The sequence below is a fragment of the Primulina huaijiensis genome, chromosome 2 (genome assembly GCF_012295235.1).
Source record: "Primulina huaijiensis isolate GDHJ02 chromosome 2, ASM1229523v2, whole genome shotgun sequence".
NCBI classification, from domain to species: Eukaryota; Viridiplantae; Streptophyta; class Magnoliopsida; order Lamiales; family Gesneriaceae; genus Primulina; species Primulina huaijiensis.
The window spans coordinates 8,043,636-8,070,726 of NC_133307.1; the positions used below are offsets into that span (position 1 = coordinate 8,043,636).

The following is a 27,091-nucleotide window of genomic DNA, read 5'->3' on the forward strand; positions in this document are numbered from 1 at the left end:
TTATATCAAATCGAAGGTATCAAGAAGTTCTACGATTTTTATGTTAAAAGTTTTCTCAAAATCATGACCGAAAATTCGCAGTATTTAAAAAAGACAGCAAACCGTGAATTTAGATTTAAAATCTATTTCAAAACTGATCCAAATCCTTTTCTGCTCAAACGACGAACGTAACACATATATTTTTACGCATAAACAACGCAACACGTAATATGACATGATCGATGCAGCAAAAGAAAGATTATACGTGCCTTTTTATATCAAACTTTACCGAAACGACGTCACCGAAGCGGAGATAGAAGCGAGGTTGATCCGGGACGAACGTGGCACGTTTTTCTTTGAAGAAAACTCAACAAAACCTTGCTGAAATTTAGAGGAATGGGGCGGCTGCTGATAAAGGTAGAACCCTAGGCTTTTTGCTCTCCAAAATATGAAAAGATATGGATGTGTAAGTGTGGTGTGTGAAAAACGGTTTTGTGTGTGTGTAATATGTTTTTAGTGTGTGTAAAAGTTTGTAAGTGTGTGTGAGTGTAGAAAACGTGTGTGTGTATGATAATTAGAAGAAAGTCTAGCTAAATTAACTATTTAAAATACTAATTAAAGGTTAACACACACTAATTTAATCAAACTCTTCAATTAACATAATCACACACCAATTTTAATTCACCTAATAATTAAATTTGGCTTTAAAATACTAACAAGATAACGAATTAGTTAAAATGCCACATCCTTACTTAAAATAAAATATCACATTTTAAATTGCCAAAAATCGTCACCGGGTCTTTTCCTCCATCCCGCCTCGAATAATCGCCTGAAACATGAAACTCGAAAAATATTTTTTAACGTGCATTACATAAACATAAATATTTTAAATTAATGCACTTTCATAAATCATGCATGGCTAAAACTCATTTAAAATTAATTAAATGATTTAATAATTAAATAAATGCATGGGTTATACGCGTACTGAATTTGGGCTTTCCAGAAAAACTCCCTGGATCCTTGAGTTTTGGTGGGATCTTGTTTTGTACCAATGCATAGCAGTTTTCAGTTAAGTTTACCGTCATATGGTTTTTCAATTTCCTCTAATTTGCTAAGATATTCTTCAGAAATTTAGCATAACTAGACATCTGCATCAAAGTATCAGCAAACGGAATATTAATGTGCAATTTCTTAAATACTTCAAAGAACTTACCGATTTTGGCGTAAATTTTAGCTTTTTTCAATGCTGTCGAAAAAAGCGGAGGAATAACAATTCTAAATTGTGTAGTGGGTGCTATTGTAGAGTTAGAAGACTTACCATTGGGTGTTTCTACCTGTTCCTCTTGCGAGTTGCTGTTTGCGACCTCCTTTGACTCTAAAGTCTTACCGCTCCTTAACTCAGTGGCATTCACTTGCTCTTTAGGATTAGTCTCGGTGTTGCATGGCAAGGTGCCCGGATCTCTGCTTGAAATTATCTTGGCCAGCTGTCCTATCTGAGTTTCCAAGCCTTAAAGAGATGCATCTTGATTACGTAGTCTAGTTTCCATTGCGGACATAAATTGAGCCATCATCTGCTCCAAATTGGATTCCTCATCTTGAGGTACAGATCTATACATCGGTTTTTTCCAATACTGTTGGCCTCCTTGTAGGAAACCCTGACTGTTTTGACCACCCCGTGAGAAATTTGGGTCCTGCTTCCATCCAGGATTAAATGTGTTGGAATATGGGTCATTCCTAGGACGGTTCTGAGTCCCCACATGTTTCACTGGTGCCTCATTTTGCACACAATTAGGATTCCTCGTCTGGAAATCCTTCGTGACGTGCTCACCTCCACAATCATCACAGAAGATCTCTTGCAGTCTCATGGTCGTACCACCAACATTCATATTATCTATTTTCCTACTCAAAGCCTTTAATTGTGGAGCAACCACAGAAAAATAACTTACTTGGTGAACTCCTGCACTTCTTCTCTGATTGTTCCTCTCAGATTGAGGATCATAACTGTTGGCAGCCATCTCCTCCAACAATTCATATCCTTCTTCAGTAGTTTTTCTCAACAAATTCTCACAGGCTGCAGCATCTATCATAGTACGATTGGCAGTGAGCAAGACAAAATAAAAAGTTTGAACCACTAACCAAAGAGGCAGTTCGTGATGTGGCATCTCCACAGTAAATTTTCGTAGCGCTTCCATGCCTCATATAAGGATTCTTGCTCGAATTGGGCGAAGGTAGTGATGTATGCCCGCAACTTCATGGTCTTAGAGAGGTAAGTATTTGTTGAGAAATGTGCTTGCCATGTCCTCCCAAGTAGTGATGGAACCTACAGGCAAACAGTTTAACAGGCTTTAGCTTTGTCACGTAAAGAGAAAGGAAACAAACAAAATCTAACATCATCATCAGAAACTCCAATGAATTTGAAAATATCGCAAATTTGAAGAAATTCTGAGATGTGAGTGTTTGGGTCATCTAGCATAGTTCCCCCCAAACTGGACAGTATTCTGTATCATCTGAATAATGGTTGGCTTGATCTCAAACTGGTTTGCCCTGATGATTGGTTGCACTATGCTCGGACGTGCTCCATCAAGCGAAGGTTGTGCGTACTCTAGCATGGGTATGAGCCTTGGCTCTTCGACACGTAGGTCTTCATGATGCTCTTCCTCACGTTTGTTCCTGTTCATCATGTCTTTAGGCCTCTGTTGTTGTCTTCGTCTGCGTAAGGTTCATTCAATCTCGGGTTCGAATACCTCAAGTTTAGATTCAGAAGACTTTGGCATGCACCGAAAGGGGTATCAGCAAAGAAATTGAATATGTTAATTCAGATAAAATATAATAAAGAATGCTAAAGTAAATAACTTAAAATAAAATTGTGGATTAACAATCCCCGGCAATGGTGCAAAAAACTTGATCGAGCAAAACTTGCACTGTAAAATCCTCAGTAAAAATAAATTAAATTCAAGCTCGATATAATCGCAAGTGCACGATTTCAAGTAATAATATAATATACAAGAGTAAGAGTATCGTTCCTCCAGATACTGTATTTCATGATTATTATTCCCGATTGTTAAACATTTAGCAACAATAATTTGAATGATTGCTTACTACTGCGATTATTAAATAAAAATGCAACGAAATGATTCACGGCGTAAATGATGAAATGAATAAGCTAAAATGATTGATTAAAAGTTCAATAAAAGCTGAATTTGTTGGGAATCTCTGTTCATCTACCCATCCTAATTTAATTCATTTGATTCGACAATGATCCACGCTTTCGACAGTATTTCCTAATCAAATGAACATGCCCTCTCGAGCTATGCCAAACTAATTCAACACAGTGAAGCAATTAAATTTCTTTAGTTATTTATCAAAGGTGGATCGCATGTCATTCTATGAAATCTCCTAGATTTCGACCTACTGGACTATGACTATCAACGTGTATCCAACTTCATATCTATATGAAAATTATAAATCCACATATTATGCTACTCGTTCTTATCACAAGCTATTATCTCGAACTCACTCGCAAGATGAGATTATTATTAAATNTCCAAGCTTTCTTTTCTCTCTTCCAAATTTTTTGGCTGCTAAAATTTTTTTCTTTTCGTCCCCTAGGGTTCTTTTGTGTAGCCTCCCACCTTCCAAGTTGGAACCAATCAAATAGGAATATTTCCTTGTTTACTCACGCTGGGGCGGTCAATAATTACCGCCATAGTGAGAGGTCTTCTGTAACTTTGGTTGTTTATCACGCATCTCGCATCGAGAAGGTCAAGAATTACCGTGCTAGCACGAGGTCTTCAGTTGAACTCATGATTCTTCAGCCTTTCACGCAGGTGCGATCAAGAATTATCACCATAGTGCGAGGTCTTATGTTGAACTCGTGATTCTTCAGCCTCTCGCGTTGAGGCGGTCAAGAATTACTGCCCTAACATGAGGTCTTCTGCTCAAACTCCTTCCTTGGCTTCTACATGTGTTGGGGCAATCAAGAAATACCACCCCAGCACGAAGTGCTATGTCCTTAGCTTCAGTTCCGGTTGAATTTTCTCCATTTTCGTCGTTCTCCTGCACATTCATACAATTTAGTGAGCGGCGATCATATGCAATAATTTAAGATGAAATGAACAAAATCCAGACTTCATGCAACCAAAATGATTCAAACTAAGACTCACACGATGCACTAAAAGGCGTAAATACCACCTCTATCATACCAATTGTATATTCAATGACTTTATCTACGCAGCTTGCATGGGTATACAGATAAATTATAATGCCATTATTGAATGAAATCATAAAATATTATTAAAATAATGATTGTTTTACATTAGAGTCAATAAAAGCTCAAACCATAAGTTGGCTTTCTGGGCACCTACTCTAACAATCTCTCACTTGCCCTATAGCCAACTACCCATAGATATTAGACCAATTACTTCGCGATGCTTCTCAAACAATTGTCCTGACAGGAGCTTCATCAGTGGATTAGCAACGTTATTGGCGGAGGCGACTCTCTCTACCGATATGTCTCCTCTTCCCACAATTTCCAGGATTATGTGGAACTTCCTCAGTATATGTTTGGATTGCTGATGAGACCTCGGTTCCTTCGCTTGTGCAACGACACCGGTGTTGTCACAGTAGACTAGGACTGGATCAACTGTTTGAGAAATGACACCCAATTCTTGGAAGAAACTTCTCATCCGAACACCCTCCTTTACTACAGCCGATGCATCTATGTATTCGACCTCAGTAGTTGAATCCGCTGTGATGTCTTTCTTGGAACTCTTCCAAGAGACATCACCACCATTGAGCTTGAATACGAGTTCAGAGGTCGGTTTCGAATCGTCCACATCTGATTGGAAGCTAGAGTCAGTGTAGGCTTCCAATTTTAGTTCTTCACTCCCGTATACCAAGAACAAATTCTTAGTTATTCTCAAGTGCTTAAGAGTGTCTTTTACTGCTTTCCAATGCAGTGATCCAAGATTCGACTGATATCTGCTTGCAACAATCAGTGCATATGCAACATCAGGTCGAGTAGATATCATACCATACATAATACTGCCTATAACATACGCATATGGAATGCGGCTCATAGTTTCTATCTCTTCATCAGTCTTAGGGCACATAGACTCACACCATGAGACATTGGGTGATTTCCTCTCTTGGACTCCTCCATAGAGAATCTCCTCGATATGGTATCAATATATATGGATTGGGTGAGCCCTAGAATCTTTTTTAATCTATCTTTCTAGATCTGTATTCCTAATACATATGATGCTTCACCCATATCCTTTATGGAGAACTTATCAGTTAACCATAATTTAGTTGACTACAACATCCCTACATCATTTTCAATGAGTAGTATGTCATCAACATAAAGCATCAGGAATGTCATTGCACTCCCACAAACCTTCTTGTACACACATGGTTTCTCAGGATTCTTGACAAAATCAAACTCTTTGATAGTGTTGTCAAATCTAATGTTTAAGCTCCTTGATGCCTGCTTGAGTCCATAAATGGATATATGAAGTTTGCATATTTTATGCTCACTTCCTACTTATGTGAATCCTTCAGGTTGAGACATGTAAATCTCCTCCTTAATATCTTCATTAAGGAACGCTGCCTTCACATCCATCTGATATATTTTATAGTCATATCATGCTGCTATGGCTAGCACTATTCTAATGGACTTGAACATTGCAACTGAAGAAAATGTTTCCTCAAAGCCAATACCTTGCCTTTGAGTAGATTCTTTTGTTACCAATCTAGCTTTGAAGGTCACCATCTTCCCATCCCCTCCAAGTTTCTTTTTGTAAATCCATTTGCATCCTATGAGAAAATTTCCCTGAGGTGGATCTACTAAGGATGATACTTGGTCCGAATACATGGAGTCCATCTCGGACTGCATGACTTCAAGTCATTTAGATGAATCGACATTAGACAATGCTTCCTTGAAATTTCTTGGATCACATCCAGGAATGGGCTCACCTTGGCCCTCTTCAAGAAGCAAGCTCAACCTATTAGGCGGCCTTGAGATCTTTTCGGATCTCCTAGGAGCTTGTGTTTCTTTGACTGGCTGTTGGGGTGTGGGTTCTATCACTTGTGTAGTGGGTGGTTCTCGAATCACATCGAGTTCTATCATCCAGCCTTTTCTATCTAATAAAAATTCTTTCTCTAAGAAGGTGCATTCCTTGAAACAAACACATTTGTTTCACTAAGAGAATAGAAGTAATATCCAACAGAGTTATTTTGGTATCCCACAAAGTAGTACAAATTGTCTCTACTATCGAATTTGTCTCCCACTGCCTGCTTCACGTAAGCAGGGCATCCCCATATTCTTAAGTAAGAATATTTGTGTGGCTTACCCATCCATATCTCATGTGGAGTTTTATCCACTGCCTTTGTATGGACTTGATTCAACAACATTGCCGTTGTTTCAAGAGCATATCTCCAAAAACATGGCGGCAATTCAGTGAATCCCATCATTGATCAGACTATGTCCATCAATTTCTGATTACGACATTCTGACACACCATTCAACTGGGGTGTGGCATACGGAGTCCACTGTGAGAGAATCACATTCTCTTTAAGGTAGTCTTGAAACTCAGTACTCAAGTATTCTCCACTCAATCTGATTGTAGTATTTTAATACTCTTTTCTAACAGTTTCTCTACTTCTAATCTGAATTCTTTGAACTTTTCAAAGGCTTCAGACTTGTATTCCATTAAATACACATACACATACCTTGAGTGGTCATCCGTAAAGGTAATGAAGTAGAATGGCCAAATCTCGTGCTAACACTTAGCGGGCTACACACATCTGTATGGATCAAATCCAACAGATCATGTGCATGTTCCACTTTCCCTAAGAAAGGGGCCTTAGTCATTTTTCCTTTCAGACAATACTTACATGTCTCTAGAGAGTTTATGTCTAACGAGTCAAGCATGCTCTCTCCCACTAGCTTGTGCATCCTTCTTTGGGAAATATGTCCTAGCCTAGCATGCCACAATTGTATTTGGTTTAGACTATCTTGTTTTCTTTTGTTTTTTGTTGTTGTTATCATGTTTACTTGGACATGGTTGTTTGGAATATCTTTTATTTTTAAGTTATAGAGGTCATTTTGTATTTCACCCGTTCCAATCAAACATTCATTCTTGTAAATATTGCAAGCACATTTGCTAAATAAATAAGAAAATTCATCTTTATCAAGCATAGAAATGAAAATAATGTTTTTAATTAAATCTGAGACAAACAAAACGTCTCTCAAAAGTAACTTAAAATTATTGTCTAATATTAAATAAATGTCCCCTATGGCCATCGCAACAACTCTTGCTCAATTGCTCATCCTTAAGAAGGTCTCACCCTCCCGCAATCTTCTACTTCTTATCATCACCTGCAAATTAATGCAAAGATGAGATACACATCTGGCATCCAATACCCAAAAATTTGAATTAATTGAGACATTTATTTCAATATAGAACATACCATTGTCAGAACTCTTCTGGACAATATATTCTTTGTAATTGTGCTTCTAATGCCTAGGCTTCTTGCAGTAGAAGCAAACGGCTTCTCCTTTGTCAGGCTTTTCAAGCCCCTTAGAAGTGTGTGCTACTTGCTTCTTGTTGGATTTGTTTGTCTTGGAAAGACGAGAACGCTTCTTGCCATTCCTTTTTGGCACCTTCTTCGTGCTAGATGAAGAGCCAACGAGGAAAACAGGTTTTTCGTTTTTGATGGTGGCTTCATAACTAGTCAGCATGTTGACCAACTCTTCAAGGTTGGCCTCCAACTTGTTAATGTTGAAGTTCACCACAAAGCCATCAAACGAGGATGGCAGTGACAGTAGAATAATGTCCGTGGACGGTTCGTTGGGGATAAGAAGGTCCAGGACCACTAACTTTTCAATGAGCCCAATCATCCTCACGCCATGCTCATTGACAGAGGCCCATTCTATCAGAAGTGATGTCATGAGTTCTTTGATAGTAACATGCCTCAGTGGACGTGTTTGTTCACCATACATCTCTTGTAGATGACCGTAAATCTCAGCAGCATTCACAGCTTCTTCAAACCGCCTCTGCAGCTCGTTTGACATAGAAGCTAGCATATAGCTCTTAGAATGCAAGTCATGGTCCCACTATTTGTCAAGCTTAGCTAGCTCCTCTGTAGTGGCATTTGACTTAGCCGCCTTTTAGGAAGAGCCTTAGTGAGCACATATGCTATCTTTTTGGAATTTGTAACAATTTTCAAATTCCTCAGCCAATCATGATAATTCAGTCCTGTCAGCTTGTTTTGATCGAGAATAACAGATAGTGGGTTTCGAGACGACATTGAAAATATACTGAAAAGGAAACAGAATAAACGTTATTGACTATTTTAAAATATTTTAAGATGTAAAATATGAACTTTTTTTTTTTACGAATGGCACCCACTCTTTTGAAATTTTTACCACCCTCTGATGAAAATGGAAAATCCAATTTCTTTAGTGAGTACGCAAAGCTCAATTGCGAAATTATGATCCCGAATAATATCAGTCAATCATGATTTCCAAAAGGTAGAGCTCAATTGAAACTCCTTGCAACCTTTACGTAGTTTTGACTCATGTTTGAGGAGGGTCCAATAATATGATCCCTTTCTCTTCACGGTTGAATCTTGGTGGACGGTCGTCATGAGATCCCTCAATAATATTATCCGAATTCATGGGGGTTCCACGTAGTTCACATCAAATATGTAAATTAAAGTCACAGCTTTCCGACGTCCAGGCCTCCCCAATAATATGATTGCCAGATTCATGCAAATCTTGTTATTATATTAATAATAATGCACATACTGATTATTTATAATATATCACATACATCATAAATAATAAAAGATGATCGATAACCGAGAGCTAATTGATCTGTACGAGCCACATATGGATCCGTGTCCATAACCTAGGTACATGCAGGGACGCAAATGCAATATTACATAAGCTTCCAATATTTTACATGTCTTCGATCTTCAAAACTCTTTTCGAGGATATGCTCCACCCTCTTCAAATTTTGATCTCCCATTAATTCTAATATTTACATTAAATATCCATGGCACATTGGGATACAAATTTAGAGGATGAGAACGGACCATAAATCGATCTACTTGTAATTATCAAATAATCAAAATTACAACATGTAAAATATCCTAACATACACCTATCACATTGGTCATGTCTCTCGATCATCATTTTACCATATAATAACATATATTATATAAATTTGATGATATCACATATTATCAACAAATTATGTATCTCGTAAATTATCACTAACAGCCATAATTATCAAATTAAATAAACACTTTTATTTAATTTTAAATAATTAAATTTCTTGAAAAACACTTTTTACCATAAATAATTAAAATCTTATTTCAATTATTTATTTTGTAAGAAATCAATTTTATAAAAAATTATTGTAGGAGTAAAATCGTCCATATTTTCATAAAATATCAATTTAACCCCAAATTTATGAAAATTTGGAAAATCGCCCCGAGGAAGAGTCCTAGTTGGATTAGGCTCGGGCAGCGACATAGCAGCTCTTTTTGTCGCTGCTCGCCCGCTGCCCGAACTGTCCGGTCAGCGGCTGCGAGCAGACTGCCCTGCACCCAATTTTTTTTTATTATATTGTTTTTTTAAAAAAATTTCTGGGCAAGCGCGCTGCCCGGTCTTGCGGCGGCTACCCGGAACTATTCAGGGCAACGCGTGGTCTTCCTTTTTTTGTTTTGAAAACGATTTTCATGGGTTGCGATTTTCTGAAAATTCTTACGCGATTAGAAATAATAAACTCAACACGATTTAAAACACACGATTGAGAATATCCTGGCTCTGATACCACTGTTGATGCATTGATTTCTCGCATTCAAGACGCAGCGGAAGTTTAAAATAAAGATTATTTTACTTTAGAGTCAATAAAAGCTCAAGCCACAAGTTGGTTTGCCGGACACGTACTCTAACAACTTTGAATAACAAAATACTCGCGGCATTACATATTATAACTCAAGGAACGATCATGCATGCAGAGAAGTGGAAGCTCAAAGAGAGTGAGGGGCAGAGGCTCATTATGTATTCTTTCGATTCTTGTATTTGCGTTGTAATCAAAACTTGAGTAATCAATAAAGTGGTTGTTCTCCCTGGGATGTAAGCAAATTCATTGTCGAACCACGTAAAATTCTCGTGTGATCTTCATGTTCACATTTCGTGTTTCTGCTTATTCGTTTGATGTTTCATAAATTGTCAAGAGTTATTAATTCTGTAATAGCTAGCAGAGGTTTGATCTTGATGCAAGTCTGGTGTGAATTGAACCTGCAATCTCATAAATCTCCCTAACACAAATAAACAAAGTCTCGTGACATGAAAATAAGGTATAAAACTTCAGACGCCCTCTCAATATTTGTTACTTGTTTCCGGACACTAAGTACCCGGCACAGACACCAAAACTAATCAGCACATCAACCAGCTAAGTCATATTTGGATTTCATTGAAATTCTTGAATCAATAAATCATTGAGTCGTTTCAATGGAATGGTTTTCACAAAGAATGGAATATCACTATAGAGTTTTACATTAAAGCAAGGCTTAGAAATTGGTGTCGACGCATATATAGAAAGCAAGCTGCTATAAAGTAGAAACAACGGTCAAGCGTCCGGATAAATAAATACAAGTTCAAACATATTTACGGTTACGTTGCATGGATTTAACTTGGAAAAGAGATTTGAAATTCGTTCACTTCAATTTTGTTCGTCCAAACAAATCAATAAATTTGAAATCTATAATCGCAAATTCATTTACGAAGCACGAGTTCAAGTAAAATAAAAATGTTAAAAAATTTTAATTTTAATTATCCCAAGCAAATAACAGAGAAAATTATTAGGAAAAAGAGTTTATCGATTGAGAGAGCAGATGTATTGTCTGTACAAGAGTAAAAATGAAAAGTGAATTACAATTGACTAACCAACTTAGGGGTGTTCATCGGTCGGTTCGGTTCGGTTTGGTTATCTACCAAAACGGTTCGGTTAATTCGGTTTTGGTATAATTATTTAAATTAATAATATAAATATATTGTACAATATAATACGTTAACTTTCTATATGTTTTCTTAGTAAAATATTTAAATATAAGATCTAAATTAATTAAACAAACNTTCGGTTTTCGGTTTTTTATTTCGGTTTTTGGTTTTACAAATATATAATCTGNTTCGGTTTTCGGTTTTTTATTTCGGTTTTTTCGGTTTTCAGTTTTACAAATATATAATCCAATATCCGAACCATTTTCTTCGGTTCGGTTTGGTTATCTACCAAAACGGTTCGGTTAATTCGGTTTTGGTATAATTATTTAAATTAATAATATAAATATATTGTACAATATAATACGTTAACTTTCTATATGTTTTCTTAGTAAAATATTTAAATATAAGATCTAAATTAATTAAACAAACAACAATCAACTAAAAATTGTTCATAATAGTTTTTCATTCACTAAATATCATATCAAAATATATAATATAAATAAAAATATAAAAAAATTATTAATTTTTAATGAAATTTCGGTTTTTTCGGTTTTGACATATATAATCCGAAACCGAACCAAATAAACTTCGGTTTTAACATTTATATCTGAATTACAAAATTCGACTTTCGGTTCGGTTCGGTTTGGTGTTCGGTTTTTTCGGTTTTATCCGAAGTTTGAACACCCCTAAACCAACTCATGCTATTTATATTGGTCAATGTATTGACTCTATGCTAACACATAAGCACTACTACTTCTAACACTCCCACTCAAGATGTGAGTGAATGTTATACACTCCCATCTTGACTAGTAGATCCTTAAAAAGCGAGGAGAGCAGTGGCTTTGTGAACAAGTCTGCCAGTTGCAATTCTGAAGAAACGTGCATTAGTTTAATAGCTCTTGCTTGCACTTGCTCGCGTACAATGTGGCAATCAATGTCGATATGCTTAGTCCTCTCGTGAAAGACTGGATTTGACCCAATATGTATAGCAGCTTGGCTGTCACAAAACAACACTGATGGCTCATTAGTTTCAAATGCTAGATCTTTAAGTAACGTTCTGATCCACATAACCTCACAAGTAGCTGCCGCCGTAGCCCTGTATTCTACTTCAACAGAGGATCTCGAGACTGTTTGCTGCTTCTTTGATCGCCAAGATATCATATACTCACCAAGAAATACACAAAAGCCTGTAACCGATCTTCGTGTGTACAAGCATGAGCCCCAATCGGCATCCGAAAAGAACTTGAGTTTCAGATCAGATGCATTCTTGCAGAGCAAGCCCTGCCCAATTGTCCCTTTTATATATCTCAAAACATTCAACGCTGCTTCCATATGCGATGAGCGTGGTTTAGAAACGTACTGACTCAGTTTATTTACAACATAAGTCAAGTCAGGATGGGTAATTGTGAGATATATTAAGCGACCAATTAGTCTTCTATATGCAAGGGGATCAAAAATCACCTCCCAATCGTCAAGAGAAAGTTTGGTGTTAGCATCCATAGGTGTGGATCTTGGTTTACATCCAAGGAGACCAGCTTCTGTGAGTAATTTCATAGCATAATTCCTTTGGCAAATGGAGATGCCGCATTGCGATCTAGCCACTTCTATACCCAAAAAATATTTCAATTCTCCCAAATCTTTCAGCCGAAACTTGCTGTCAAGATATATCTTCAATTCATTTGCTTCTTTCTCGCAATTGGTGGCAACAACAATATCAACAACGTAAACTAATAGAGCAACAAAGATACTTCATCTTGTCCTAAGAAATAGTGAATTATCGGCATGAGATTGTAAGAAACCTATATCTAACAGTGCAGCAGAAAATTTAGCAAACCATTGACTTGATGCTTGTTTCAAACCATATATCGATTTGTGGAGTTTACACACAGCACGTGGTGGTAGAATCTCCCCCTCTATGCAATACCCTTGGGGCAGACATGTAGACTTCTTCCGAGAGTTCACCATGTAGAAAAGCATTATTAACGTCGAGTTGGATTAAAAACCAACCTTGGGCAGCAGCTAAAGCTAACAAGACTTTAACAGTCACAATCTTGGCCACCGGAGAAAATGTTTCAAGGTAGTCAATGCCTTCCTGTTGCGTGTACCCTTTTGCAAATAAACGCGCCTTGCATCGCTGCAGGGAACCATTGGTAGAGAACCTGACTCTGATACCATGTTAAAATTGAGATTTGGACCTAACTCAACCTCAAAAGCTAGCTCAAGGGAGGAGAATTGTCCAAGTCCATAGATGCAACTCCCAGGTTATTTATCCAACCGATGTGGGACAACTAACACACCCCTCTCATGCCCAGAAATGAACATCTGGAGCGTGAAGTTTACAAATTACCCAAATATGAGCATAACGGATGGCCCAATTATAGACAATCCAACACATAACGATGGAACCTGAGCTCTGATACCATATTAGAAAAAGAGTTTATCAATTGAGAGAGCAGAACTCAAGCTGCTGTATTGTCTTTACAAGAGTAAAAATGAAAAATGAATTACAATTGACCAACCAACTCATGCTATTTATATTGGTCATTGTATCGACTCTATGCTAACACATAAGCACTACTACTTCTAACAAAAATAATGTATAAATATAGTCAATTTAATGTCACATACACAAAATTACAACTTATCAAAAATACAAAAATCTCATATTCACAATCATTCATTTGCTGATCAATGGCGACGTCTTACAAAGAATTTAGACAAAACTTTTAATAATTTATTCTGCCAAATAATATATTAACATATATTAATATTAGTTAATATATAATCGTGATAGTTATAGTAAATAAAAAGTGTAAAGTGTACGTTTTATAGGCATTCTTAAATAGAAGACTCATCCTCTACAATGTTTTACAAGGGTGAGAACCAGCCGAAGGGTGACACCGGTTACTCAAACTTAATACTTAATCCTGCTTACACATGGCCTAAACTTATTTTTTTGAACATTGGTTTAGAGATCATAGCGTTCAATGTCGTGTGATTAGCAATGCTCTCATACATCTATATACACACATATATACACACACACACAGAGGCAGGGCCAGGAAAACAGAACATGAGGGAAAGTACATACAAAAGTGTAATGCAACACTATACGGCCAACACAACGTATTATTTCTGTAAATTGTAGTATCTACTTTGACACGAAGAGCAGAAAACATAGGAAAAAGAAATCCAAGTATCACAAAGCATCAGCATTTATCAATGGATAGCAAGTAGAAAGTTGCAAAACGCGGCATCCCCAGGTAGAACAGTAGTCACCTAACTACAGGATGTGATTATAGAAGAGCGTAACCGACATAGCCTTAGATAATAGCTTCAATATCGTCTGAGCTCACTACGGATCCATTTGGCGGTGGTTCTTCTGATCGTAACTGATTGGACACATTATCTATAGCAGAGTTGAGCTGATCGATCTTCTCAGCCAGTTTCTTGCGTTGTTTCTGTGGATAGGAATAGTTCATGAGTCCGTTATAAAGGTGGAGCAATACAAGTAAGCATCTTCACACAACCAATCATGCGATCCATGGTGATTGATTCAGCCGGTTTTCCCATAATATCAGTGTCACGGCTAATTTATAGCTCAGAATAGTTAGTTTAAGGACAAGACATCGAGCTCCAGAAAGAAAACAAAAATGAAATTATCATTTCCATCGAACAGTTTTTAACTACATCGCTTTCAGGCCTCAGAAATATAGGCAGGTAACTAGGGTAAATGATACAGATAACGCATAAAATTACAAAAGGTTCTATTCAGATGCCGTAAGACATTCACCACTCGACTCTCTCTTGTTCTGGGGTTTGAAAAGAAATCACTTTTGAATGATACAACTATGGGATTACTCAAAGACTAGAACGATACATCACACCTCCAAATGTTATGGCCCGGACTTATTGAGCCCAGTTACTCCAAAATTATCAGGCCCAATAGATGAAGAGATAGACAGGCCCCAGCCCAAGATTGTAAACGTGTATGTTAGGAGAGGGAGGGGGAAAACACGTGAGAGATAAGTATAAAATGAGAGGGAGGTTAAGTAGAGAGAGTATTCAGTTATTCCTTCTGTTGCATAAGTCACTAGCAATTTTATTAATGTGAGAGGCTGATTGTAACAGAGTGAAAACTCTGGGTTGTTATCTCAGTGGAATAAAATAGTATATTTTCTTTTATTTGTGGGAATCCAAATATCATAATCCTAGTTCCATTAGGGAGGATCATAACATTGGTCCGACCTGCCGGATTCGAAGGAGCAGCGGAATACAATGGCCAACACTCATTCAGAAGCAAAGATGGAGAGCATGGAAAAGGCGTCGATGGGGGTACAAGACAACATGTCGCAGGTGCAGGGTAGATTGGATAGGATCGATAAGGTTGTGGAGGGATTACTGAGTCTGAGAGAAATATGGAAAATATGATCAAGGGACAAAGGGGGGTGGCTACTATTAGCAATGAAGGTGGAGGGCAGCAGGGAGTAGGAATCGAGATGCGCGGGAGAGATGAGAGCGTGGCGGGCCAGGTAGGGGGCGAGAAGAAGTTGCTGAGGAAGTAAGAATAACATTAAAAAAAATTGAATTACCTGGGTTTGAAGGTGAGGATCCGTTGGGATGGCTGGGGAGGATGGAGCAGTACTTTGATTATGCCTCTGGAATGTAGGCTCAAATTTGCTTACATTTGTATGCATGGTACCACGGTGCATTGGTTCCGATGGATGAAGGTAAGGATCCCAAACATGAATTGGGATAGATTTGCGGAAGAACTGATCAAACGATACAGTGGATATGATGTCAATCCTTTCGAGCTAATGGCATCGCTAAACCAAGGCCAGCAATTGATAGACGCTTACATCGACCGTTTTGAGATGTTGATTGCACAGATTGGGGATGTCCATGAGGATCAATGTTTGGGCTACTTCATGAGTGGGTTGAGGGAGGAGATACGGTGGAGGATGATTGTGCACGCGCCCCGAACAGTGGATCGGGCGATGTTAACAAGGGGGCTGGAGAAGGAATTGTATGGAACTGCAGTGGATCGAGGAAGAAATAAATTGGGATAGGGCCTGGGTTATGCACAAAAATCGGTAACTAATGTGGGCTGGGCCAATCATGCCCTAGTGCATGATAGAGACCGTAACAAAAATTACCCACAACCCAATATCAGTGCAAGGATAGTGAGTCCAGGAGAGCAAAGTATACGAAATCCACTTACACCACAATCTTACGGGGGTGGATCTCGGGGTCACTCGGGAGGAAGTGGCGGAGGAGATCGAGGTGGAGGGATGACGAGGATGCCATTTCAAAAAAATCGAGATGGCAGGATTGTGTCTCATCAAGAGTTCTTGCACAGGCGAGGGAAGGGTTTGTGTTTTAAATGTGGGGACCCTACCACCCGATGCACCGATGTGCCAACAAAAGTCTAAGAGTGACGATTTTAGCGGAAGAGGAAGGAGAAGACGGTGAGTGGGGGCAAGTCGAGACAGAGGAAAAAAAGGGAGAGAGGGTGCGGGAAGTAGAGGAGGCGGTGGAACCCAACGCTGAATACAACACTCTAGAACTGTCGCAGCTAGGTACTATTATCAGGTTTTGAAGAAAGTGGGGACGGTGGCGTATCGTCTGAAGCTACCCGAGGGGTCCAAGATACATCCAGTGTTTCATGTGTCATGTCTAAAAAGGGCAGTGGGTCGAGACCCCGATGAGATTAAGTTGCCTAGTGAAGTGGACACCGATTTGTTTCTCACCTTTGAACGTGAAGGAATTTTGGCTGAAAGAACCAAGTGAGTAAAAGGGAAGTCATGCAAACAGTTACTGGTGCGATGGAAGGGAAGGACGGATGAGGATGCTACGTGGGAAGACAAGATTTCACAGCACAGTTTCGTGAATTTTGCCTTGAGGACAAGGCAATTCTTGATGAGGCTGGGCATGTTATGGCCCCAGACTTATTGAGCCCAGTTACTCCAACATTATCAGGCCCAATAGATGAAGAGATAGACAGGCCCCAGCAAAGACTGTAAACATGTATGTTAGGAGAGGGAGGGGGAAAACACGTGAGAGAGAAGTATAAAATGAGAGGGAGGTTGGGTAGAGAGAGGTATTCAGTTATTCCTTCTATTGAGTGAGTCACTAGCATTTTGTTAAGTGTGAGAGGCTGATTGCAACAGAGTTTTCACTCTGGGTTGTTATCTCAGTGGAATAAACTAGTATATTTTCTTTTATTTATTTATTTATTTGTGGGAATCCAAATATCATAATCCTAGTTCCATTCGGGAGGATCATAACACCAAACACCACATTTTTGGGTCAAAATGTCCAGAGAAAGTATATAGTCATATTGTTTACAAACAGCATACAATTGATATAGAAGCTATTAAATTCATTTGTAAACATAATGAAAAATTTAAAGAAACTTACTCTTCTGCAAACCAAGTCAAATCAAGCTATGACGAAGTAAACAGAAAATAAATTGTTTATAGAGCTTTTTTAACCAAAAAATTTCTACGAGATAAGAAATCGGCTCACCTCCAAAGCTTTTTCTTCGTCATATAAAAATTTGGGTAATTTTTTCATGAGATCCTTCTTATCAGTACCAGTTAAAGCCTTGCTGATCTGTGAAAGGGGAAAAAAAGCCAGTTGCATCAAAATGTAGTCATCTTCCACCTTCAAGTTGGAACAATCATGCAATGACAACACAACAAAATCTATATGAAACAACAAAGAACATAGTTTCTAAGGTAAGGATCGTTATGAATAATAAAATGAACATGAACAGCTCATAGAGAAAGCAACTTGATGCAAAGACAATAGTTATCACTGTTTGAGAATTATCACCTGAGGGGCATAGACACAACCAAGAGTGCCTACAATTAATCCCCCTAAAACAAATCCACCAACAAAGGCACTTGCACCACTTTGCTTTCCACTATCACTGAATAAAAAAAAATCAAGCCCCGACAAACTGTTAGAAACTTCTCTTGAAAGATATTAAAAACGTTCAGTAGTACTCTTGCTACTCATTACTACTCAGACCCCTGAGCCAGTTTGAGATTCATCTCATTAGAAAATCAGAAAAGTTCTCATCATTCATTTATAAGAACCTCATAAAGAAATAGTTTGTAAATTTAGATTATCAACCCTCTTAGTTCCCCTGGAATCCTCCAGGGTCCAAAAATTATGTCAAAGAAGAGAGCATGTCCACGTAAGATTCAAACAAATAGAAAGGTGAATTATTTATCCATATAATAACTGTTTAAGGTTAGTTTGTAGGGGAGGGGAGGTCACAACTAACAACCACAATTAGAAAGTTAAATCAACTTTAATTCAGTCAGACTAACAGAAATGGCAATGGAATCTGAAGACGATACCTATAACTTGCTTGAATATCGAGCTTCCTTTTCTGGGATAAAGATTTGCTGGTGTCCTTTGAACTGAATCCCAAGTAGTTGTGATCTGCACATCGGTCTCCTGACTTCAAAAAGGAACCTGACAAGACGAACTATGTTACACTCACTTGATAATTATAATTATCATGCCTGACAGCATTCGGCAGAGGCTTTGAAAGTAAATAATCAGCAAAGTGACATAATTCGATGGAATTATATTTTTCTGTATTTTAAAGGTCATCAATTCTTTTGTTCTCAAGCATCTCCAGATGAAAAGTTGAAAGGGCCTGGCAGACAAGATAATTCAGGCGAATTAGAACATTCGTGGATCAAGATCAAGGGAGATCCTTGGAATTTGCATTTTCCAAATTCAAGCTTTTCCTCATACTTTGCTTTCAACGACATTATTACCCAATATACAGCGTAGTACTTCTTAAGCGAACAGAAAGATAATGATAATGTGCTGAGGTTTCCAATCGAGCATCTATAATGGTTTACTAATCACAGTATCCAACCATTAAGTATGTTAATGAAGTAATATTTCAGTTCTAGACAAGCCAATAAGGCATGTCCAGGGAGAGAAAAGACAATACATCGCCAAAAGCATTTTCGAGGAGTTACCAAGAGGACGTACAAACAAGATAATTTACGATTTTCACAATCTTTATTTAAAATATTCTTGAGTCATGCTAATTTAGCACATGACAAAGTGAGGTGCAAGCGTGTAGTTTTTTGTCAATTGGAAAATCAATCTGCAACAAGGGGAAAGGAACATTTGTAAACCATCAGAATTTGAAGAAATTTATATGGAGTTATCTTATGAAATTAGATTTCTCGGAAGCCATTCCCAGAAGATTCATCTTGTTTTTCGAGGGATTAGAAATTCCAGTAATCACGGTATCATCCAATATTATTCACAACATCCGGAGCAACAAAACAAAGGAACAAGCTCAACCAAACAAGACACAAAAATGAGCTGAAAAAGGTCAACATTTTTTTAAAATCAACAGAACTCTGATTGCGCCTATCTTGCTAGCACTCTTAACAATCAGAAGATAATACTAAATCACCCACTGTACTGTTCGAATTCTGCTCTCACGCCATTCTAAGAATTTTATTGATGCAGAAAGATTGTGAAAACGGTACCATATTGCCCTTCATCAGCTGAAATTCTGAACCAACTCAATCAACTTTGGCCCACACTATTAAACACTTTATTTTTAATCAATTCAACAACCAATAAACTCTTTTTCTAATATATATCGTTGAAGAACGTAAAAAACAATACAAAAAAGTACACTTAGACGACAGCAAACCAGGGGAAAAAGGCACAAGCCAAACAAATTGAAGTTCATCCACATCCAAACACAAATAATCAAACTTCACCAATTAAAAACATCGAAGAACACCACCAAGCCAAAAAAAGAAAGGAATCAGTAGATTTACCGGAAGACAAACGCAGAGCATGAGTCTTAGAAATCACGAACGAATTGGACAGAGCAGCCATTGTTGCAACTAAAAATTTCAGAGAAGAAATCCTGAATGGGAGCGACCAAATCGGAGTATTGAACGAAAAACAGGGGGCGGAGCTAGTGAAACGGCATAATCCTCTTGTCTTTTATCCTTCGGTGAAATCGAAGCTGCATCATTAAATGCAACGTGGCACGAGACCAAGTCTGTACCGGACCCGGATAAAGGATTTGGATCGGACCATATGTCTAATTATGAAAATGTAAATGAATCAAGTCGGTTGTCTGTTGTTTGAATTTCGATTCGATAAGAAAATTTTTTATCTTCTTTAAAGAATCTTGTTAAAATAAACAAATCAAGCTCAAATTTTATAATATGCGACTTGTTAGCTCATGAATATGTTCGTTAGTTGACTCATGATTCGTTCTTAGATAAAATAATAATAATAGTTTTGGGACAAAAACTTATGTGAGACGGTCTCACGGATCGTATTTTATGAAACGGATCTCTTATTTGGGTCATCCATGAAAAAGTATTGCTTTTATGTTAAGAGTATTACTTTTTATTGTGAATATCGGTAGGGTTGATCCGTCTCACAGATAAAGATTCGTGAGACCATCTCACAAGAGACCTACTTTAGTTTTGGTATCTGATTTATAGATTTTATACTTTATTCATGAAAAATATTGAAAAATCTATTAAATTTAATTTTTAAATAAAATTACTAATTTTAATAAGAATATATCTAAATATATAATTTAGTTTTTACTGAATTTAATAAATATTTAAATTTATAATTTATATTTATTAAACTCGTTTAAGCTCGAATAAGCATGTTAATCATAAATATATTCGTTAAATAAAGATTGAGTTCGACTCGATTATAAACGAGTTAAACTCAAGCATTCAAGAGTTCTGATCGGTTCGACTCGATTATATCTATGTTAATTATATCATCTGATATATATTAGAGTAAAAAATAAAGTTTTGCATTTGATATATATTAGATTAAAAAAAGTCAGTTTTGCATATTCTTTATATCGATATTTACGAGTTAGCATGTTTGTCACGTTTAATAATAATTGTGGGAATGATATAAAATTGAATTAATTGAACATAAGTGATAAAATTACATATAAAAAAGAATCAAGTGAACTTAATTACTCAACAATATGATTATATATATACTTATTTTATCAAAATATGATTACAAATATACTTGTTTCTCATGTTTTGCATCAGAATATGATAAAATTACGCTTTGCATCTGAACATAACTGTTTCTCACATTTTCAATATATATACATATATATATATATATGGAAGAGAATATGATCATATACATATTGTTGAGTAATTAATTTTTGGTTATTTAACAAAATAAAATCAAGTGAACATAATTGATAAAATTACGATTAAAACCAAGTAAAGTTAAAAGAATATGGAAGAGTATAAAATTTAGCATGATAGCAATATAAGAAGGTAGCTAAATTAATTCAGAAGAACCGCTGAATTGACCCAGTGGACATTGTTACATGAGATGAGCTACTTGATGATTGGTAGATGTGGACAAATTCTTTTGACAGAAGAATGTTAAAGCTAAATTCATTAGTCAAATTTGGTTGGCCAATGAAAATTGATTCATGTCTCCACACGAAGGATTGCATCTATAAATTGAGTCAATTGTCATTAATCACATCAGATGTTTTTTTTAAGCATCTCAAGCTCAAGAGAGCAACTCAAGTGCAAAAAAATTAAGTTTTATTTTTTAGTGAGTTTGATAAATTATTTTTTCGGTTATACTCGAATTAAGATTGTGAGAGATCGAATTTTTTGTATACACTTGTAATTTTCCCCATATAATAAAGATTTACAGTAGTTCCATTGACATTAGCCTATATTGGGTGAACCACGTAAATCTTTATGTTCTTGTTGATTATTTTATTCCATATTTTTTGTACTATATTATCGTCATGATCGTCATCAATCGGCGTAATTACCCAAAAACTAGTATGAAACGTATGCTCATTTTTTAAATTCTATTGAATATTTTTTTTTAAATGCAATGGCCAAAACCATGCCTACATAAATACATAAAATTCGAAACAGCATTTTGTAAAATCAACCCACTGCTGAATAAAATAACTACAGTTAAAAATTATGAAAAGAGCAACGAACCTAAACAATTACAGTTTAAAAATATAAGACGTCAAGCATATTAAAACCTTTCAAAACCCTCAACAAAATAAAATCATCAACCATTTAAAAAAAACTGTTTAAACGTGTTCCCATAAAATCATATATTTGCGGAAAAGTACAAGGACCTCATGTTCTCGTGCGCACAGTTAGCCCCGCCTACTCGGACTTTGGCACCCCCAGTCTCCTCATCAACAAACTCACCTGCAACATTCACACCTAGTGAGTCTAAAGACTCAACACACCTGTAACATTATAACGAGTACATATACATAACATGCAACAGTGAAAATTACTATAATCAACATGTGTTTCATGATCTTAAAAGCGTGAACTAAAACCTATTGTATCGTAGCGTAGCGTGTCAAAACATGTCTCAACATATCATCATATACGTGTTCGCTTTCTTATTTGAATTCCGTTCATTAGCTGTGACTTTCGTACTATCATGTCAACCGATGGGTCCATCTACGTGTAACCGCGGTATCCGGCGGAGAGGACATCAGCGACAACATTACCCGTCTACTAAGCATTGGCCTTACATTTCATCGTATTAGTCACAACCAACTCTCATCTTTCAAAACATGTCATCATATTCATCACTTAATAAAATCATGCATATACGCAAATTTTCCTTGAAACCAAGCATACAACGTAATTTTCATATTTACATAAAAAGTCGTATACGTAATAACATAATCCATTAAAACATGACAAAACGTGTTTAGGGTGCTGACAGGACTAAAAACTATACCCGGGTGCAAAATGACCATTTTGCCTCTGAGATCCCAAAATGACCGTTTTACCCCTGGACCTCAAAATTTCGACCCGAAGCTTACCAAACTCCTTAAAACACCCCGAAACATATTTATAAATATTTATTAGACGTAAACCTGAGCCCGTTTCAAAACTTACACGATTTGTTTTAAAACTTGGACCGGGGTCTCGGTTTTAACTCGAATCAACCCAAAATTTAACCAAATCTTTCCCAACCTAAACCATGACCTGAACGTGCTTTACCAGGCTCTAAACTGCTTAGACCAGACCACTTAAGACCCTTGAAACAAGCCCCAAAAGTTGCTAAAATTTTCTGCACAAAACATCTTCAAACCTTAATGCACTAAACTTGCCAATTTTCGACCCTAGGCTCTACCGGCTCGGACCAGCCTTGGACCAACCCTTCCTAGCCCACCTTAGGACCTTCCTGGACCGACCTAACCCAAGCTCGTAGCCCCATGCATGCTTCAACATGCCACCGCTTGCTAGTCACTAGGCCCACCAGGGTCTGGTCCAGGACTTGGATCGGCCCTGGCACTGCTAGCTCAGTCCCATCCGCCGATCAACCAAAAACCGAGCCCTATCTCAAAGGAAAACAACCAACCCTCTCAACAACTCGCACCCTAACCGACTCCAGCACTTATTTCCCTTAATCCTCGATGTGTTTCAGCCCCCTAGAAACACCAACCGGCAGCCCCGTACACAACAATGCAAGAAAACGTGAGTTATGTACAAAACATTGCATAATTTATGTCAAAACTTTGCAAAAAGGATGCCACAAGGTAATTCGAAGAGTTACTCATTCAATTACATATATATCAGCATATAAATGGTGTAAATGATGAGAAAAGAGATACAATGCGTGCCATAACTTTTAAACGCTTGAAAACTTGAAGATGAGCGCGAGGACTTACACTGGAGAGACGGGGAGGGATTTTTCTTTAAAGCTTTGGGAGATTTTGGAGATGGCTGTTGTATTTTCGAAATAAGAGGCTACTGAAGTGAGGGAGGGATGGCTGCTGCTGAAGGAAAGGTTTAGGGCTTCACAAAGTAGGGTTTAGGTTAATATAATTATGCACTAATGGGTCAAAAATAATAATTCAAGGAGCTAAAATTGTTTTGGGCCCATTAGGCTCTAGAATAAATCCATCAAGCCCAATAACACTCCTGTAAAATATTTCGTTTAGGTATGTTTTTGAAAATATTGCCCGAGCCCTCAAAAAGTCACCCGATTCGATAAAATTTACGTACCGATTAAAAATATGAACCGGAAGGCCCATTTTCAAAAATCACATTTAAATACACCATATATTAAATAATTAAAATTAATTATTCAATAAGAATATTTTTCCTAAATATCCCCGGTCTCTGTTCCTCGGTCGAGCGTGAAATGCAACTTAAAAGTCATTATGCATGAACTTTAATAAACCATGAATTAAAAAAATATTTATGCAATAAACATGCATTTAATGCATTAAAACAATTTAATAAAATACAAAAGAAGTTTGATAACTTGCATGCATGTGGTTTACGTGAACTTTCAAATTTTCGAGACGTTACATGGTATCACTTAGAATTCTAAATATGCTATTTGGTTGCAGCTTTGTCTGATCTTCCACATCATAAAAGATTTTTTGTTAAAGCTAGAGAAGCGATGGCCGGAGATGATGGATCGGGACCGGGAATCAACAAGTTCGACATAACATATTTTTTGTTATGGAGGTTATATATTAGATTTTATCTATATATCAAGAAGTTGCATCAACCTCTATCAGAAAATAAGCTGGAAAAGATGGAGGATGATGACTGAGATATCTTAGACCGACAAGTATTAGGTGTAATACGATTGACTCTAACGAAAAATGTGGCACAATATTGGCAGAAGCACAAACCACTGAAGATATTATGTCCATTTTATCGGATAGTAAGAGAAGCCATCAGCAAACAACAAAGTAAATCTCATGAAAAAGTTATTCAACTTGAAAATAGGAGAAGGAGCTTTGGTGGCTAAACATATCGTCGCACGAAATAACGAGTTTTGGATTTAATTGGGATTTAATCGTCGCACGAAACGCTAATTAACGAATTAATTGAAACGCCTAGTTTTAAGCTTTATAAAATTATGAAAAATTAGGTTTAAGCTTAAATAATTATTATAAGTCTATGTTTTTAATTTAGGAAATTTTATGTTGAGGTTTGGGATTTGTCGGGATTAAACCGCATTAATACGTCACATTTAAAGATTAATTTAAAAGTTCTCGATTTAAGCTAAATATAAATATGAGAAAATTCATGTAAGCTTAAATAATTATTTGGGACATGTTAGAGTCAAGAAATCAAGAAAAAAGTCAAAATCGTAAAATGTCAAGTCTAGGGGTAAAACGGTCTTTTTAAACCTAGAAATTAGTAAACGTCATGGCAGTGCCCTAAATGCTATTTTTATGATATTATGATTATTTATGAAATTTTCATGATTAAATTATTATTTTTAAATGTCTATGAGATTTTTATGATTTAAGGAAGACATTTAAAAGACATGTTGCATGCTTGGTTTCAAAAACAAAAATGTTATGTTATGCATCATTTTTTTATAAAGTGATGAGAATATAAATATTGAAGGAAGTGAAGTAATTGTGACTAATTCGATAGTGTTGGAGATGTCGTGAGGGTTATGGTCCCAGTGAGAGCCCGATGATCGTATTTTCATCATTACGAATATGTGGTAACGGTTTTGTGGTAACGGTAATAATGAGAATATCGTGAGGGGAAAAGGCCCCAGAGGGAACCCATTCATGGGAAAAGGCCCCCGAGGGAACCCCGACGATCGTATTTCTATTCGATCATGATAGGCCAGGGCCCAGTTGACCGGTGAGAGTGTTGCTGGTGTCCCCCGCCGCCCAGTATTGTGGTTTTATGTAGATGGATCCATCGATCATGTCATGTCAGAAAAGTCACAATTAACGATCTGAATTCAACAAAGGAAAAAAAAATGGAAAAGGAAAATGTTCATGATCATGTTAAAGGTTTTATGTCATGTCATGTTGAGGAAAAAGAAAAAGTTAAAGTTTATGTTTGCATGTCATGAAAAGTTATTTTACGTAAAAGTATTTTCACTGTTGCATGTGGTTTTATATATATTACTTGCTATAAAGATTATGGTTTGTTGAGTCTTTAGACTCACTAGGTGTGATGGATGCAGGTGAGGTTGAGGGAGGCCTTGACGGATGATTTGACTGGACTGAAGGCGCACGCAACCCGAGGACCAGCGCTACTATTTTTCGCATTACGTTTTATATTTTCTGATTTAGGTTAAAGATTTTTAAGACTATTTATTTATGCTTTTTGAGAGATTTTTGAGATGTTTATTATGGGCTATACTTTTCAAATTTATTGCATTTTAGGTTTGGTAAACATGCGACGATTATATTTTATGACCATTGCACTTGATTTTCAAAATGGTAGATAGTTGGTATTTTATTTTAAGGGGAAAAATATTTTATTAAAATATTTTGGAAAAGCCGAAAATCATAGAGGAAAAAAAATTCTAGTACTTTTAAAGAAATAAAAAGGGCAGGACGTTTCAATAATGAATTTGGTTATCATTTTTGGGTTGAAAAAAATCGGAAGATCATTCGGAGCATAGATGTAATCTTCATTAAGCAAGTATTGTACAAGGACAAGTCAAGCATTGGATCTGGATATGAATGTCCTGAAGTCAAGAAGACTGATGAAGTGCCATTGACAGATATTCTTGTGAATGAAATGAAAAGCAATAACTAGGAAGATGAAGAAGAAACTACACAAAATAATGACCCACAAACTTTAGTGATTGAACTCAGGAGATCTTCAAGAACAAGTAGACCACCTGAGAGATACTCCCATGTACTTCACAAAATTTTGCTACCAGACAAAAGTGAACCAGAGACTTATGAAGAGGTAATGAAAAATGTTGATTCAACCAAATGGGAAGATGAGATGGATTCACTGTCATCCAACCAGACGTGGAAGTTGACAGAACTTCTGCAAGGCAAAAGACATTACATAACAAGTGGATGTACCGATTAAAAAAAGAACATGATGGTAGCAAGTGGTAAAAGGCAAGACTTGTTGTAAAAGGTTTTCAACAAAAGGAAGACATTGATTATACTGATATTTTCTCTCCAATGGTTAAGTTAACCACTATCAAGATTGTACTCAGATTAGTGGCAAAATAAGATTTATGTGAAGCAGCCACAAGGCTTTGAAGTTTGGGGAAAAAAGAAAATGA

At 36.8% G+C, this 27,091-nt stretch overlaps 1 protein-coding gene across 1 annotated transcript; it reads right to left on the bottom strand.

Moving 5' to 3' along the window:
- Positions 1-14,086: 14,086 nt before the first annotated feature.
- Positions 14,087-20,042, bottom strand: LOC140966549 (uncharacterized). The gene is made up of 5 exons (XM_073426807.1): positions 19,828-20,042; positions 18,364-18,481; positions 17,831-17,927; positions 17,522-17,608; positions 14,087-14,454 (listed from the first exon to the last, which is right to left on the bottom strand). The coding sequence occupies exons 1-5, from the start codon at positions 19,886-19,888 to the stop codon at positions 14,317-14,319; spliced, it is 501 nt and encodes a 166-aa protein (XP_073282908.1). The 5' UTR covers positions 19,889-20,042; the 3' UTR covers positions 14,087-14,316.
- Between the last annotated feature and the right edge of the window lie 7,049 nt (positions 20,043-27,091).